The 14,352-nt window shown below is 39.3% G+C and overlaps 1 protein-coding gene across 2 annotated transcripts in view; it reads left to right on the top strand.

Moving 5' to 3' along the window:
* Positions 1-13,765, top strand: part of fbxo41 (F-box protein 41) — a 33,752-nt gene extending 19,987 nt beyond the window's left edge. For both annotated transcript variants that reach the window (XM_060864107.1, XM_060864106.1), the window contains exons 5-13: positions 540-886; positions 3,714-3,949; positions 4,053-4,168; positions 4,520-4,672; positions 4,767-4,862; positions 5,272-5,390; positions 6,838-6,996; positions 7,360-7,475; positions 8,351-13,765. In XM_060864107.1, the coding sequence (XP_060720090.1) occupies positions 540-886; positions 3,714-3,949; positions 4,053-4,168; positions 4,520-4,672; positions 4,767-4,862; positions 5,272-5,390; positions 6,838-6,996; positions 7,360-7,475; positions 8,351-8,413 (1,405 nt within the window). In that variant the 3' untranslated portion in view covers positions 8,414-13,765. The remainder of the gene's footprint in view (positions 1-539; positions 887-3,713; positions 3,950-4,052; positions 4,169-4,519; positions 4,673-4,766; positions 4,863-5,271; positions 5,391-6,837; positions 6,997-7,359; positions 7,476-8,350) is intronic.
* Positions 13,766-14,352: the final 587 nt, after the last annotated feature.

Genomic DNA, 14,352 nt, shown 5'->3' with positions numbered 1-14,352 from the left:
GAGACATGCTCTATTTGTCCAGCTGAACAACAACAAAAAAAATTGCTTATTCCGATCTTTTAAATCATCATTCAGTCAATTAGATGATAAAAAGCATTAAAGTTTAAGGTGAGGAAACAATAATAAATGTGTCGCAATGTTATAGTTAAAGGTTAATTAAAGGTTTATTACATGTAAAATAAGTGGATGTAAATAAATCCTTAAGAAACAGAGTGTATTTAATGTGAAGGCAAATGACAAACTCAGGCAGAACACACTACAAACAAAATATTAGCTTCATTGCAAAAAACGTTATACAAAAAAAACAAAACAAAAAAAAACACCATAAAATAAAACAATCAAATAAATAAATAAAATGGTCTAAATATAATGGTTTACTTTTTTTAATATTTAAATAAAATTTTTAAAATTGTGTGTGTGTGTGTGTGTGTGTGTGTGTGTGTGTGTAAAATAATAATTTGACTATAATGATCTTAACATTAAAGTTTTGAGGTGCAAAATTCGTCACATACACTCCAAGTCACCTTGCTGATTTTTAGGGCGTCTGGTCGCTCGAAGTCTGTGTCCCAGGCCTCGGTGGCGGGTTACGACAGTGACAGTGTGGAACTGCAGCCACTAGAGGACAGTCTGGAGGCTCAGTACTACCATGGGCAGAATCGTCCCAGAGAACCGTCACCTTATGAGCGCCGCAACTGGGGCCTCCGCAAGCAAGCCATCCAGAACTGGCAGCGGCGGCCGTACCGCAACAGCACGGAGGGCGAGGAAGGGGATGTGTCTGACGTGGCCTCGCGCACCACTGAGTCCGAGGCGGACATATGGGAGCAGGAGAGGAGGGGGGAGTGTCAGCAGCATTGCCATCACCGTAGCAGCTACCGGCTGGGGACAGGTAACAAGCGCTAAGAACAGGAAACACTGGGGGACAACAGATGGTCATCCTCTGGGTCTCAGCAGTGTGTGTGTATGTCGAGGAACTGGGTCAGTATGAGAGTGTTATTGTGAGAGTAAGCCAAAGAACAGTGAGAGATAAGTATTAAACAGCATCTTTCTCACTGACTCCAGATCAGCCATAAATTATTGATAAACAGATGAAATTATTTTCCATTCACTGTGGCTCTGATAAAAGAATACATAACATATCATTACATTTACCTTCACAATCATTTTCCAGTTTCTTCTCCAAATGAAGTCAATTGGCTGAAACATATTTGGTTTTCTTCATTGCATTTTAATATTGCAAGTCATTTCAACCATATATAGCTGTTGCAGTACACAGTGAAATGAGACAACGTTTCTCCAGGATCATGGTGCTACATAAAACAAAGACAGGGCTAGGACTTAGTAAGTAGTCCTAGCCACATAAAGTGCAACTGTGCAACCTGGTGCAAACAGTGCAGGACGATACAAACAAGACAGTGCAGGACAAGACAGACTAGACAGTGCAGGACAAAAGACAGTGCAGACAAAAGGTTACAAGACAATACACAAAATACAAAAAGACAATACACAAAAGACAGTAAACGAAAAACGCCGACCGACCAGTGTCAATACTACTGTATATGTAAATACAGTAAGTTCAGACAATATTGCGTGCAGTAATAATAGAATAAACACAGTTTCTTAGCAGCAGGTCCCTGAGATAGCGTATAAGATTGTGAATCTTATGTGTATAATATCTGTGCAAAAAATTCATTCAAGTTCTCACTTAGCAGCTATAGACATTCATCCCCTCGCAACCTCTGTTCTCTTTAGAATGTAATCATTAAAAAATGTAGCTTGTGATGCTAAGTATATGCTAAGTATAACTTACCCTGTTCTAAAGATGTTGGAAAACACTAACCTCATAGTTAACAACGGATGTGTCGAGTGAATGTGTCTTGGATAACAAATGACGTTTATGGGGACAACTTAAATTTCATTTCATGTCAAACTGCTCCTGTAATTCCCACCGTGTTGTTTTGTTTAGCTGAGTTGTACCAGATGACAGTAATTAGCAAACACACTGTGATCTGTAAGCGCTACACTGCTGTAGTGTGACTAACAAGCCCCCCAAAAAATCTAGAAAGAAGCCAACCTGAGAGGCGCCCAGCAGTTCCTTTCCGTCTGTCTTTTCCATCTCACTCATCTGTGGGAAAAAGGTACAAAAACCCATCTCATCTCTCTTAATATGGATGAGCGAGCAGAGCGATTACTCCCACCTCATTTTCAATTCAGTAGGCAATGATTGAATGTTTTCTAGTGGCACCTACAACTCCTTGGTTTCATCAGTGTAGTCTTCCTCAGTGAAGACACCACAGTATATTCAGCATATTGTAAAAAACATTAGACAAAAGTTATCTCCAAAATAGTCTTACTGCAGGCACCTGAACAAATACACAATTTTTAGTATATCTAACTGATGATCTGAAGCAGGTGCTTTGATATGTGATTGGTCATGGTTGTCCCCTTACAGAACGACCCACCTTAATTCTATTTTGCCCAACTAAAGGCGTCCTCAACCCAATCTCCGGCTTCTTCTGTCAACATAAGCTTCCTTATCTAAACTGATGTTCCTCTCCAACCCAAAACAAACTCAAAGGTTCTCCCAACCAATCTGGTGCTTCCTCTGGCCAATCAAGGTTTCCTCTGATCAACCCAAAGGTTTATCCACCAATTAGGGGTTTCTTCCCAATCCTTTTGTGTCCAACTCAATGCTTCATCCACCATACCTTGGGATTCTGCCCAATATGTCGTCTATACTCCCAAATGTCGTCTATACTCCAGCCAAACTGAGGTTTCTGTCCAACCCAAGGCTTTTATCAAGAAATCTTCTTCTTTTGCCTAACCTGGGGCTTCCTCTGACCAGCCCAATGCTTCTTCCACTCAATCTGGCAATTCATCGCAACACTATCTTACCCCAGTGTTTCTTTAGTTTGATCTGGGGTATTCTCCATAATCTAGAGTATCTTCTGGACATTCCACTGCATATCTCGCCCAGCCTGAGAATTTATTGAAACTAGCCTAAGGCTCGGACTCCCAAATCTGGAGCTTTTTTACACTGTGCTACCCAAATGTTCATCCACCCAAATATCTTCTCCTGTCTAACCTTCTGACATCCTTTGACCAGTGCAGAGCCTCTTTACCCTAAATCCAGGAAAAAAAAAATGTTCTCCTTGTTCATATCATACATCACTAAAAAGCACATAAATTAAGACATTCTTAATTTCACCCAGTTATTTACTAAATTCTATGATGTCTAGTGCATATGAGTGTAAAAGTGGTGTATTATATGGAAGAAATAGGCCACTGGGAAAATTACTTCACACTCAGGGTTTCTTGTGATCCTCTTGTGAGGTTCGGAATACTCCAGCTGGTGGATCTGTGACCGACTGTGGTGTAGAATTGTACATGCTCTGGCTGATTTAACCCTTGAGTAGGATGCAGCAGTGATGAGAACGAGATGTTTATGGTGCTCTGGCACCACCGTGTGGATTGTAAGAACAAAATGCATGGATTCCAATGGAATAATCCAGTGTGTAACGACGGTGTACTATAAGTAACATCTTCCACATCCATTTGCCCCACCTACAGAGACTCTCTTCTCCCCCAAACACCCAAAGTGTTTCCTCACACCTAAAAAATATTTAATGGTAATTGTTGCAAATGTTGCAAGTTACAATGAAAAGAAGGTGGAAGTTTGTTATATTGTCATGACTACAGCACCCTTTTCTTTTCAGGCCGTTCTGAGGGCTGCTACAAACCCTGCCGTCATGAGAAGAGCCCATCCAAGACCAGTGAGGTGGTCAGCCCTGAGGTGCTCAAGATGCGGGCGGCGCTTTTCTGCATCTTTACTTACCTGGACACTAAAACCCTGCTGAGGACAGCCGAGGTGTGTCACGACTGGAGGTTTGTGGCACGTCACCCTGCTGTGTGGACAAGAGTGCTGCTGGAGAACGCTCGCATCTCCTCTAAGGTTCCCTATTTTTTAAGATTCTGACTTATATTTTAATGACCGTCTATTTGATGACCTGAGCTCAATTTAGTACCAAAATAGCATTTTTATTTTTATTGTCCAGTTCTTGTGCACACTCTCTCAGTGGTGTACGCAGACCCACTCTCTGATCCTGCAGAACCTCAAACCAAGGCAGAGAGGAAAGAAGGAGACCAAGGAGGAGTATCTGAAGAGCACACGGTACTAACGCAGAGAAACAGATGTCCGTAAATTCAATACCTGACCTTAAGTCATATTCATGTACACACAAGAGCTCTGAATTTTAGGCCATTGGAACTAAATTAATCTTCGTGCATTAACTTCAGCCCAAATCACATATGTGATAAAACAACCATGAAAAACAGATGCTTTTGACTTCCTAGCTTAGATGTGGAACTCTGTTATGTTACATTTTGACTTCCTGCCCATGAGAACTACAGAGTGAAGGAGCTTCCACGTGTTATCCAATTTGCATGTGTAAATAAGAGCCTAGTTTCTTTAGGTTCTATCATCATGTATCTGCATATAGATGATGTTGTAAGTGTGTGTTAGTGGGTGTCTGGAGGAAGGTCTGGAAGCCTTGCTGAAAGCAACAGGAGGAAATCTGCTCATTCTGAAGGTGTCTCACTGTCCCAACTTGCTGACCGATCGCTCTCTGTGGCTGGCCAGCTGCTACTGTCGAGCTCTACAGGCCGTAACATACCGGTCAGTCCATCAGGGGGAGCTGTTCTGTGCTCATTCTTACACAGTGAACTTAGGACTGTAGTTCTTCTGAATTACAAGCTGTGAATTATTTCAGAAGTGCAACGGATCCGGTTGGTCAGGAAGTTATCTGGGCTTTAGGAGCAGGCTGCAGGGACATCATCTCCCTCCAGGTGGCGCCATTACATCCCTGGTAAGACATAAATCTCTGTAATTGAAACACTTTATTATTTTATCTATGAAATGCTTATAAAAACCTTTTTTTTTAATTTATTTTAACCTATTATTAGTAGTAGTTTAAAAATATTAGCCACAACACAACAGTATTAACCAAAATGTTTAAAACTTTAAAATAATGTTCACTAATATCAGAAATCCTCCAGGCTACTAGGGGCATTTTGCAACTTTAGTTATGATTCTACCATAAAACAGGCTAACTGAATTATAAATTTGTAAAGTTTTAACAGGACACTAACCAGAAACATTTTACACACAGTAAATAAGAGTGTGAGAATTGTTCTGTTTTAGCTAGCTAGCTGAGAGCTATTGGATTTTATACCAACATTGATTTCTGTCTTTTTATTACATTATACGATTAATAGTCAACAACCAGCCCGCTTCAGTAACCGGTGCTTACAGACGATTGGCCGGTGTTGGCCACACCTACGAGCCTTAGGGGTGGGCGGAGCTGGATGTGGTATACAGGGATTGGCTTCATTGGGTGAGTAGCAGGAAATGGGTTAAAACATCATACACCTTAGAGAAGGGGTGGAGCTTGTTTCAGCCCCTCAAAGATTTTATATTCAAATATGATAATCAAGAGACTGGACACGTTCCACAGTTCTTAGTTTAATGTATACATTTAAAAACATGTTTCATTATTACGGATCTAAAAATATGTTTCAAAATCACAGATATCACCTTAAAATGACTCATTGATTCTTACTGCAATTTGCTTCTTTGGCATGATGAGTGAAAAACACACTGCACTGACACGACGATGATGATGATGATGATGATGATGATGATGATGATGATGTAAAAATCAGATATTTATTACTTTCTAAAAAAGCAGCTGTGGCTCATCATGCTTTAAATATCAACATGAAACAACAAATAGGTTGAGTTTTAAAAAGGATGCTGCACAGGAAACAACCCTGTTAAATACTAATGTTTGGATTTGAATAAAGAAGCCTGTATACGCTGGAGATGAACAACTCATGTAGCGAGTCGAGAAGAAAGAAAGATTCCCCGCATTACTGCTATCCTGCTATTTACAAATAATGACTTTGGCCTTTTCAGATCAGAGCTTTCAGATCATGTTTGATGTCTGAAAGACGTCATTGTGAAGCTGCTGATGTTTTAAGTCGGTGAGAGAAGGTTTATACCATCCATGACATAAAAAGTAGTCTGCCGAAGTTAATATGTCTCTGCAGCTTTACTTTCATTCCCAAGTCAAGCAAGGGTCTGATATTTTTGTATTTTATTAGAATCTTATTTAACTGTATATTTGGCATTCAAACACAGCTAAAATAAACAAATGCACTAATTCGGTGTTAAAGAAAATGAATAACGAGATGGTTTTAATTTATTTGTTTTTTTGTTTTATTAACTTTATTAAAGTGGGGCACGCTGGCTTAGTGGTTAGCACGTTCGCCTCACACCTCCAGGGTTGGGGGTTCGATTCCCGCCTCCAACTTGTGTGCGTGGAGTTTGCATGTTCTCTCCGTGCCTCGGGGGTTTCCTCCGGGTACTCCGGTTTCCTCCCCCGGTCCAAAGACATGCATGTTAGGTTGATTGGCATCTCTGGAAAATTGTCCGTAGTGTGTGATTGCGTGTGTGAATGAGAGTGTGTGTGTGTGCCCTGTGATGGGTTGGCACTCCATCCAGGGTGTATCCTGCCTTGATGCCCGATGACGCCTGAGATAGGCACAGGCTCCCCGTGACCCGAGAATAGTTCGGATAAGCAGTAGAAAATGAGTGAGTGAGAGAGAACTTTATTAAAGTGAAAAGAGAACCCTTAATGTTTCAGGGATGTTCCACACCAGTAAAAAAAAAGAACACCAGGCTGTAGCTTTATTCTCAATGAATGCTGGGTATTATGTGTGTGTGTGTGTGTGTGTGTGTGTGTGTGTGTGTGTGTGTGTGTGTGTGTGTGTGTGTTACAGCGAGGAATTGTATGAGGCTGCAGGTGCTGGAACTGGACCACGTCAGTGAGATTAATCAGGAAGTGGCAGCTGAAGTGTGTCGTGAAGGTCTGAAAGGTTTGGAGATGTTGGTCCTCACCTCGACTCCGGTCACGCCCAAAGCACTTCTTCACTTCAACAGTGAGTTCACACTGTGCTGCATGCTGTCATCAACACACACACACACACACACACACACACTAATTATGAGCAGCAACATATTAATGTGCAACTACACAGTAAGTCTCTAATTTTTATGCTAAATAAATAAACAGTCCAGTTACTCAGTACACTAATATTTAATTGGATTTAAATACCAAATCTTTGAAGTTAAAAGAATTTGACAATCTGCTATATTGAAGTCAGGATTCAAGAGTCTTTTTTTCCCTGCAATTTAAAGCATAAAATAAAGCTTGACGGCGAATAAAAAGTGGACGCCGATATTCACACCTCTCTTACTCACACTTTCTTTCTCTCTCTCTCGCTCTCTATCACTCTCTCGAGGCGTCTGTCGTAACCTGAAGTCCATCGTTGTACAGATCGGTATTGAAGATTACTTTGAAGACCCCAACAGCCCTGAGGCCAGAAAGCTCTTTGATGAAATGGTGAACAAACTCCAGGTGTGGAAAACACACACACACACACCGCAGTTCAGTCTTCAGGGACAGGTTTCAGATCTTTCAGATCTTTCTAGAAACATCATGGTTAGAAGCTTGTGTTAAATATATAAACAAAAAAGTGCTCTTTTTTTTAAGTTAAAAATAGCTTATTTAAAAAGCATTTTAACTTGGCTTTAAAAAAATGCAACAAAAATTATTTGCTAGCTAATAATAATAATAATAATAATAATAACAACAATAACAACAACAACAACAATACTGTGTTGTTTTGTCAAATCAACTAGAAATTCTGTGAAAAGCAAAAAAAAAATTGATCGTAAAATGCTCAAGAGAAGCAGCGCAGATTATTCACAGTGTGGGCGATTTCTTCTCTCGGTTGTTTTTATTTAAAAACTAACACTAATTCATGTACATACTGTATAACGGTGGAGGTATTAAATGAATCAACATCTTGAGGGTCTCTACAATGTCCTGATTCTATAAAACTACATGTGTGATGCCCGAGAGCGGAAACTCTGAACAAAAATAAACAAATGGGTTTTTAATCAACCGCCTCGAAGTGAACAGCAGGCACAAAGATGCTTGAGGCAGATCTCCCATCTGTGTGATCCTCCCACCGCCGGCTAAAATTAACCAGCCGAAGCTGCTATCGAGTCAGAGGCCATGGTCTTTTCCTGTCTCCGACTCAGTAAATCAGTGATTCAGATCAGATGAGTCATTTAAAGGAGTCCTGATTGCTGAGGATATGGCTTTACTGGTGAATGAATCATCTTGAAGATTGTAAAATTGTAGACGCTAAAATAATATTTTGTTTGTTTATGGTCATTGGTGTTAGACTCAGGTAAAGTGCATATCCTCCACATGTTTCTCCACAGGCTTTAAAGAAGAGGCCAGGCTTTTCAAAAATCCTCCACGTAAAGGCTGATGGTTTGTGCTAATGTCCTCTACTGCCAGATGAACTGCGTAAAACCCACCAACTTCTCCTTCATGGAACAAGCTGAAGCTCTAACTTAAGTTTCAGCTACTGTGACAACGACAAAAAGGAAACTACATAATCACTACAGCATCATGTCGAAAACAATTTATTCGTCTGCGGCTAAACAAACGCTTTCAAGGTTTTTGGCTCCGACCGATAATCTACTGAAGTCTTCTTGAGACTGCATTCAAGCTGGAGAGTGTCAGATCACGTTGACCAGATCGGATCAGTTTTCACTGGATACGTTTATAGCACAGAGCTGCAATTTTCAGCCAAGGAAAAGAAAAAGGAAACGGTCCTAGATTAGAGCCATGTGGAACATCATAAGAATAAGATACACACTTAAGGAAAATGGCCTTGGAGTTGAGGGTATGCAGTGCATTATTAATCGGTATTAAACAAGAATGAAATTTTAAAAATCACCGATCCGAGATCGCATTCTTGCGAGTGTATTGCACAATAAGACTACCAACTTACTGTTTTACAAGGTAGGACCTTTTTTGCCCTAGCAAGCAGGATGTAGAAGAAATTACACCAACCAACGTGAAGGATTTTCATACCATAACATTCTAATAACATCATCATCTTCATCATGCTGCTAGCAAACATCAACGTGTTGAAGGTTTGACTCGCCTGTTAATCCGAAATTCTGCATTTGTGGAATATTGTGCATCCACAGTGCTTTAATTGAAATCTTATAAAAACAATCATCAACCTCATGCAGCTCAGCTCTCATTAGCACCATTTTATAACAGTTAACACATTTCGAATAAACATGTACAAAGTGCCATAATTGTAGGGGTGAGCAACATGGCCGAAATATCGAGAAACTTTCACAATCTCTTTGTTTGTTAGCAGATCTCCAGAACACACAATATTTAATCATCGCAGTTTTCATCATTTTATTTATCATTTTTTCACTTATTGAAAAGTAGAAAAATAAAATCATGTATTAATGCCCAACCTGCTACATGGCTACCTTTGTTTAAACATGTAAAGGGATTGTGGAAAAAAAAATCTTTCATAAAGAAATTGGGGATAAATTAATAACCAAATACTCTTAAAATTCACAAATAGCGGTTCCTCCGTTTGGTGATGCTTTGTTTTATTATCGAAATAATTCAGAAATTAAAATCAAACATACTAAATTTATTAATAAAACATTTAAAAAAACAGTTGAACTACTATTGAAAATATAAAATAAATTTATACGATACGATCTCACGTGGCCATATTGCTCCAGACCTGCTTACGACAGTTGTGTAAAAACATGTAAAGTGCTGTAAAATCACATGGTCATATTGCTCAGGTGTGGCACCTTTCACATTCTGCCTTCAGTCCTTACAAAATACTATATTTTACACTCTTAAGGAAAAACCTGAACATTTAAGGGGATCTTTCTGGTTTGTTCCTCAGTGTGAACCATTAAACAGGTTGGTTTTCCTATCAGAGATGATTTCAAGAACCAAGAAACCCCCAAGGAACCCCTAAGGAACCCTTGTGCTAAGAGAGCAAAGTTGGAACCGAATAGCTCTCAGTAGATAAATCTTCAACACCTCTGTATCTGAGCTAGGGAGGTCTTTTAACATTTCTCACAAATCCATCCTGTATTTTTTATTTTTTTTTGCCATTTCCATATTAAACCACGATTTAAGACCTTTCAGTGCATCAGAGCTTGACGTCTCCTTAAGCAAATGCAATAACAGTCATGATGCAGATGTCGTGAGGATTTCGGAGAACTTACAGTTCCACACCAGTTTTGTCATCAAGCTTTGGTGTTTTCACGGAACCAGGGTTTAGAGCTTCAACCTTTTAACTCCAAGTGCTTTAGTCCAAGGAAATCACTTCCTGTTGTGCGGTGCAGTACTTCCTGTATTAAATCCCCACATCGAGTTTATCAATTTCTAAATTTATTCAACTCTGCAGTTTCACTCAGTCTTTCACTCACAGTGACCTTCCCCACAAAATAAAAGGTTGGAGGTAAAAGGAACCACTTCTCGATGCTGATGTTCTTGCGAGTCTCAGATTTGAGGACCGAGTAACGGTGCACTGCTTCACCAAGGCCACATTTTCAGTTCCTGACAATCTGTCTCCTGAAGACTTAAAGCTGTACATACATTATTTATGCACAAGCGAAGAATTACATTATATACACACACAAAAAAAGATGATGTTCAGGAGCTTCGTCGAGCTCCGATGTTTTTTTCTTCCCAAAGTTCTTCTTCTGTGGTGCTCAAGTCAACCACATGAAATATCTCTTCTGAAGAGTTGTGTTGAATTTGCAGTATGTTGTGTATCATAGATGCTTTATATATTGAATGTGTATCAGAGTCCTATAGAGATGGAAAATTATTTAAAAAGAGAGCATAGAGTTTATTCCAAACTATTTATTTCTATAAAAAATGTCTATAATGATGTTTGGCATGTTTGTGTTCAAGCATAAATACATCCTGTTGCCTTTGTAACTGTTGACGATAGTTGCTAGAATTTTAGACGTAAGAGCTTTATACTGCTTGCTGTTTCTTTTGATTTTTTTAGGGTTTTTTTTGACTGAACAATCTTTGCGCCATGATATCAAACAAAAAAAAAAATGAGGAAAATGCTAGTGTTTAAGTATTAAGGTGTTATTTGATGTCACTTTGTTTAACGTGGAGCTTTTTGCAGTATTTGACAAACGATGCACTTTTTTTATCCGAGCTCTTTCCGAGGTCACGACCGCTCGTTCTGTAAGGTTCCGGTAATTTTTAGCCAAAAATGCTAATCTGTCAACGCTAAGCTTTATTGTTAGCAACATCTCTTACAACAGATAGGTTTTGTTCTACTGCAGGAACCTTTTCTTGATGTCGAAGACTTTTTATTTACAATTAAAGGAACCAGAACTGAGTTTAGCTCTTGGGACCCAATTCAGGATCTTTTAAGCTCCTGTTCCAGGAAGAACCCAAACTTGAACTTACAGATTTTTACTACCATGCACATTTCTTGTTTTAGCTTATTGACCATAGAACATTTCTCTACCTCAGTTCATCTGAGACGTGCTCCAAACCTTCTTATCCATCAGTATTAATATCAACAGCTGAAAAACTGGAAACTGTTTAGAAACTCCATCCCAATGATTTCTGGTCTGGTTTATTTTTTTCTAACTGTTGCCAAGGAAGTAAACTCTGGTGGTGGTCATGTGTTCACACTGGCACTGAAATGGTTGCCACAGTGAAAGACTTCCATCTACCAGAATAAAAAGACAAAAATGATGAAATCACTAACCCTAACCCTATGAAATCACCGTTCATCATTTACAGTGAATGGATTTGGGCCTCAGTGCTGCTGTGAGTGCAGAGAAAAGTTCCTGGAAAGGTTCTGGAAAAGGTTCTGTTTTAGTTTGATCAAACATAGCAAGTCGAAAACCAAGTAGGCAAAAATATGTGGAACTGAAAATAACAAATACTGTTTGAGTGAGTAGAAAAAAAGCCACATCAATATCTCTCAGTCCTGTTGGTTGTCAACGTATCCCTTAGCTTCTTATTTGCATAAAGTTCAACTTTAATTGAAACTCAGTTGTGTCACACTGCTGACTCCGCCCACTAGGTCTTGCTAATGGTTACTTGCCCTCCGATGCTGAGAAACTCCATTTCTTTTTAACAATGATTTATTGCTTCATGACACTGCTGCTTAAAAGTTCTGCAAAAAGTTCTCTATTCTAAAACAAACCCTCTGCAAGTCGTAACAAAAATTAGGAACCAAAAAAAAGAAACAAACCTCAATCTTTCTGCTCATCAGTAAAGGCTTTTAATTTGCATATCCTTTGCCCTGCCTACTTTGTACTGCTAGGTGTTTCTTGGTCACCGAAAGCTTGCTTTATTGCTTAATTTCACTGCTCTATAAAGTTCCTCGAAAGAGATCCAGAAAAGGTTCCTGTGGTGTAAATGCATATTTATTTAAAGGTAATGTTACAGGCTAGTCTATGATGGAGATCCTGAAACCATCATGATAAACGGTACAAACATTTGTGCATAAGTTTTTAGCATGTAGAAACAGCACACTTATGTTCATTTCTGTCTTTTAGTCCCATGTAGACGGAACCTACAGAACGTGCAGCCTGCACCGGTGCAAGCACATCCGTTTTCTCGACTACGAAGGTCGTTGTAGAAATCAGTTGTAGTGGTGTTTGTTGTTTTTAAAGTACCCGGTGTCGTGCCCTTTTTCTTACGTGGCTGTTCTATGAAAACATCTGTATCCATAAAGCTCTTATTAACACCGTCCAGACGACACGCTCCTCTGACACCGAGATAAGGCGTGTACGTGGAATAACGATGCTACATGATATTTATGACTCGGTGTGTGGGAAAAAGATTGCTCTTGTTTTCCCAGATTAAAATGGTGGAATGGCACATTCCTGGACTACTCTACTCTACACTATTTATACTGTACAGATCAATATCAGCGTCATGATTTTACTTTCAGCATTTATCGGAAACGGTCCGTTCTCGCTTTCACCTCATCTCCTGGATTCAGCGCCGGCGACGCTTGAGAGATGCCTCTGGAATATTTATTTTTATCTCTGATCCGCTTTGTGCCAAGGAATAGTTTGGCGAAAAACCTGAAATTTTCCACTAAATGCTTGGTGTCACCACGTAGCTAAACTTTTTGTACAATTTCAGGTGGCGACTTTGAACATCTGGAATTACAGGAACATCTGCTGAAGTTGTTAGGAACAGACGTGTTACGTGTTTAACATGATTGCACATGCTATCTAAAAATGAACAGAAACAAAATTATTTTCAGGATTTTTTTATATTATTATTTACCAAACATTATGGAGCTTATCAGTATTGTATAGGTCTGGGTGTTTATGTATTTATTTAAGAAAACATTGCGTTGCAGATTTGTTACATTAGCATCAAAGCTCCAGCACAAAACTAAAGAACTAAATGTTAGTCATAGATGACGAAGTGGAAAATGTTCACGTTTATCACCAAAGCTTTTTTTTTTTCCTTAAAGTGTAAAGCAGCATTTCTTCTGAAGCTGTACCTTTTCTGCACATGTTCCTGCTGTGAATGTATTTTACATCCGTCAGCCAGGATTTAATCCTCTTGAAAGCAGTGTACAAAAGTACGATTGCACTTTTGTTTAGATTTTTGTTACAGACTGCACACGGAGCATGGCCGACGTTTCTGTACAAACCTTCCTGTCGCTGCCTGGCCTGACAACTCCATTTATCGCTTCGGTAGCTTTGCCTGCTCTTAATTAACACCGCCATCATGTGTGTGATAAGATGCAAACGTTTACATTCTGGGTTTCATGCAATTTTATTCCAAAAACAGCCAATGAAACAAAATAAATAATTAAAAAAATCATACAAAACAGCATGTCTCTGTCAATTTTTTAAAACTTGTGCATCCTTGAATTGTCTTTCCATCACCAGTCTCAGATTTTGAAGCCGCTTGTCTGAGCTTGTCACATAAACTTTAAATTTGACCTTGTCTGACTTACAGTGCACCGACACTGATGACTCCTTCCATAAACATTACATTACAGAAAACTTTAACATAAACCTGTGATATAAAGCTGCCCTAAAATTTAAATCCACACCATCTCATCTGACTAATCAGAATCCAGAAGTGTCGTGGCCAGTGGGGTTGCGAGGGTGGGGCTTCAGCGGTGTGAAAAAATTGTAGACCACAAATAAAGTACAATAATCCTGTCTGTGTGTTAGCACTTATTTTACACGTTCATTCTGCTATACGCAGATTTAAAACGTACATGTCGAGCTGTTAAACAGAACAGAACCTATTCCTGTCAGCAGGTGGCACTGGTGTTAGTATAGGGCCATTGGACAGTCATCATTCTTTCATTTTACATTTACAGCATTTGGCATACACCAAAATTTATTTAGTTTTTACCTCA

Source organism: Tachysurus vachellii, chromosome 2 (genome assembly GCF_030014155.1).
Source record: "Tachysurus vachellii isolate PV-2020 chromosome 2, HZAU_Pvac_v1, whole genome shotgun sequence".
NCBI classification, from domain to species: domain Eukaryota; kingdom Metazoa; phylum Chordata; class Actinopteri; order Siluriformes; family Bagridae; genus Tachysurus; species Tachysurus vachellii.
Note: the sequence above shows the minus strand (reverse complement) of the source record. Positions and strands in the feature narration are given on the sequence as shown.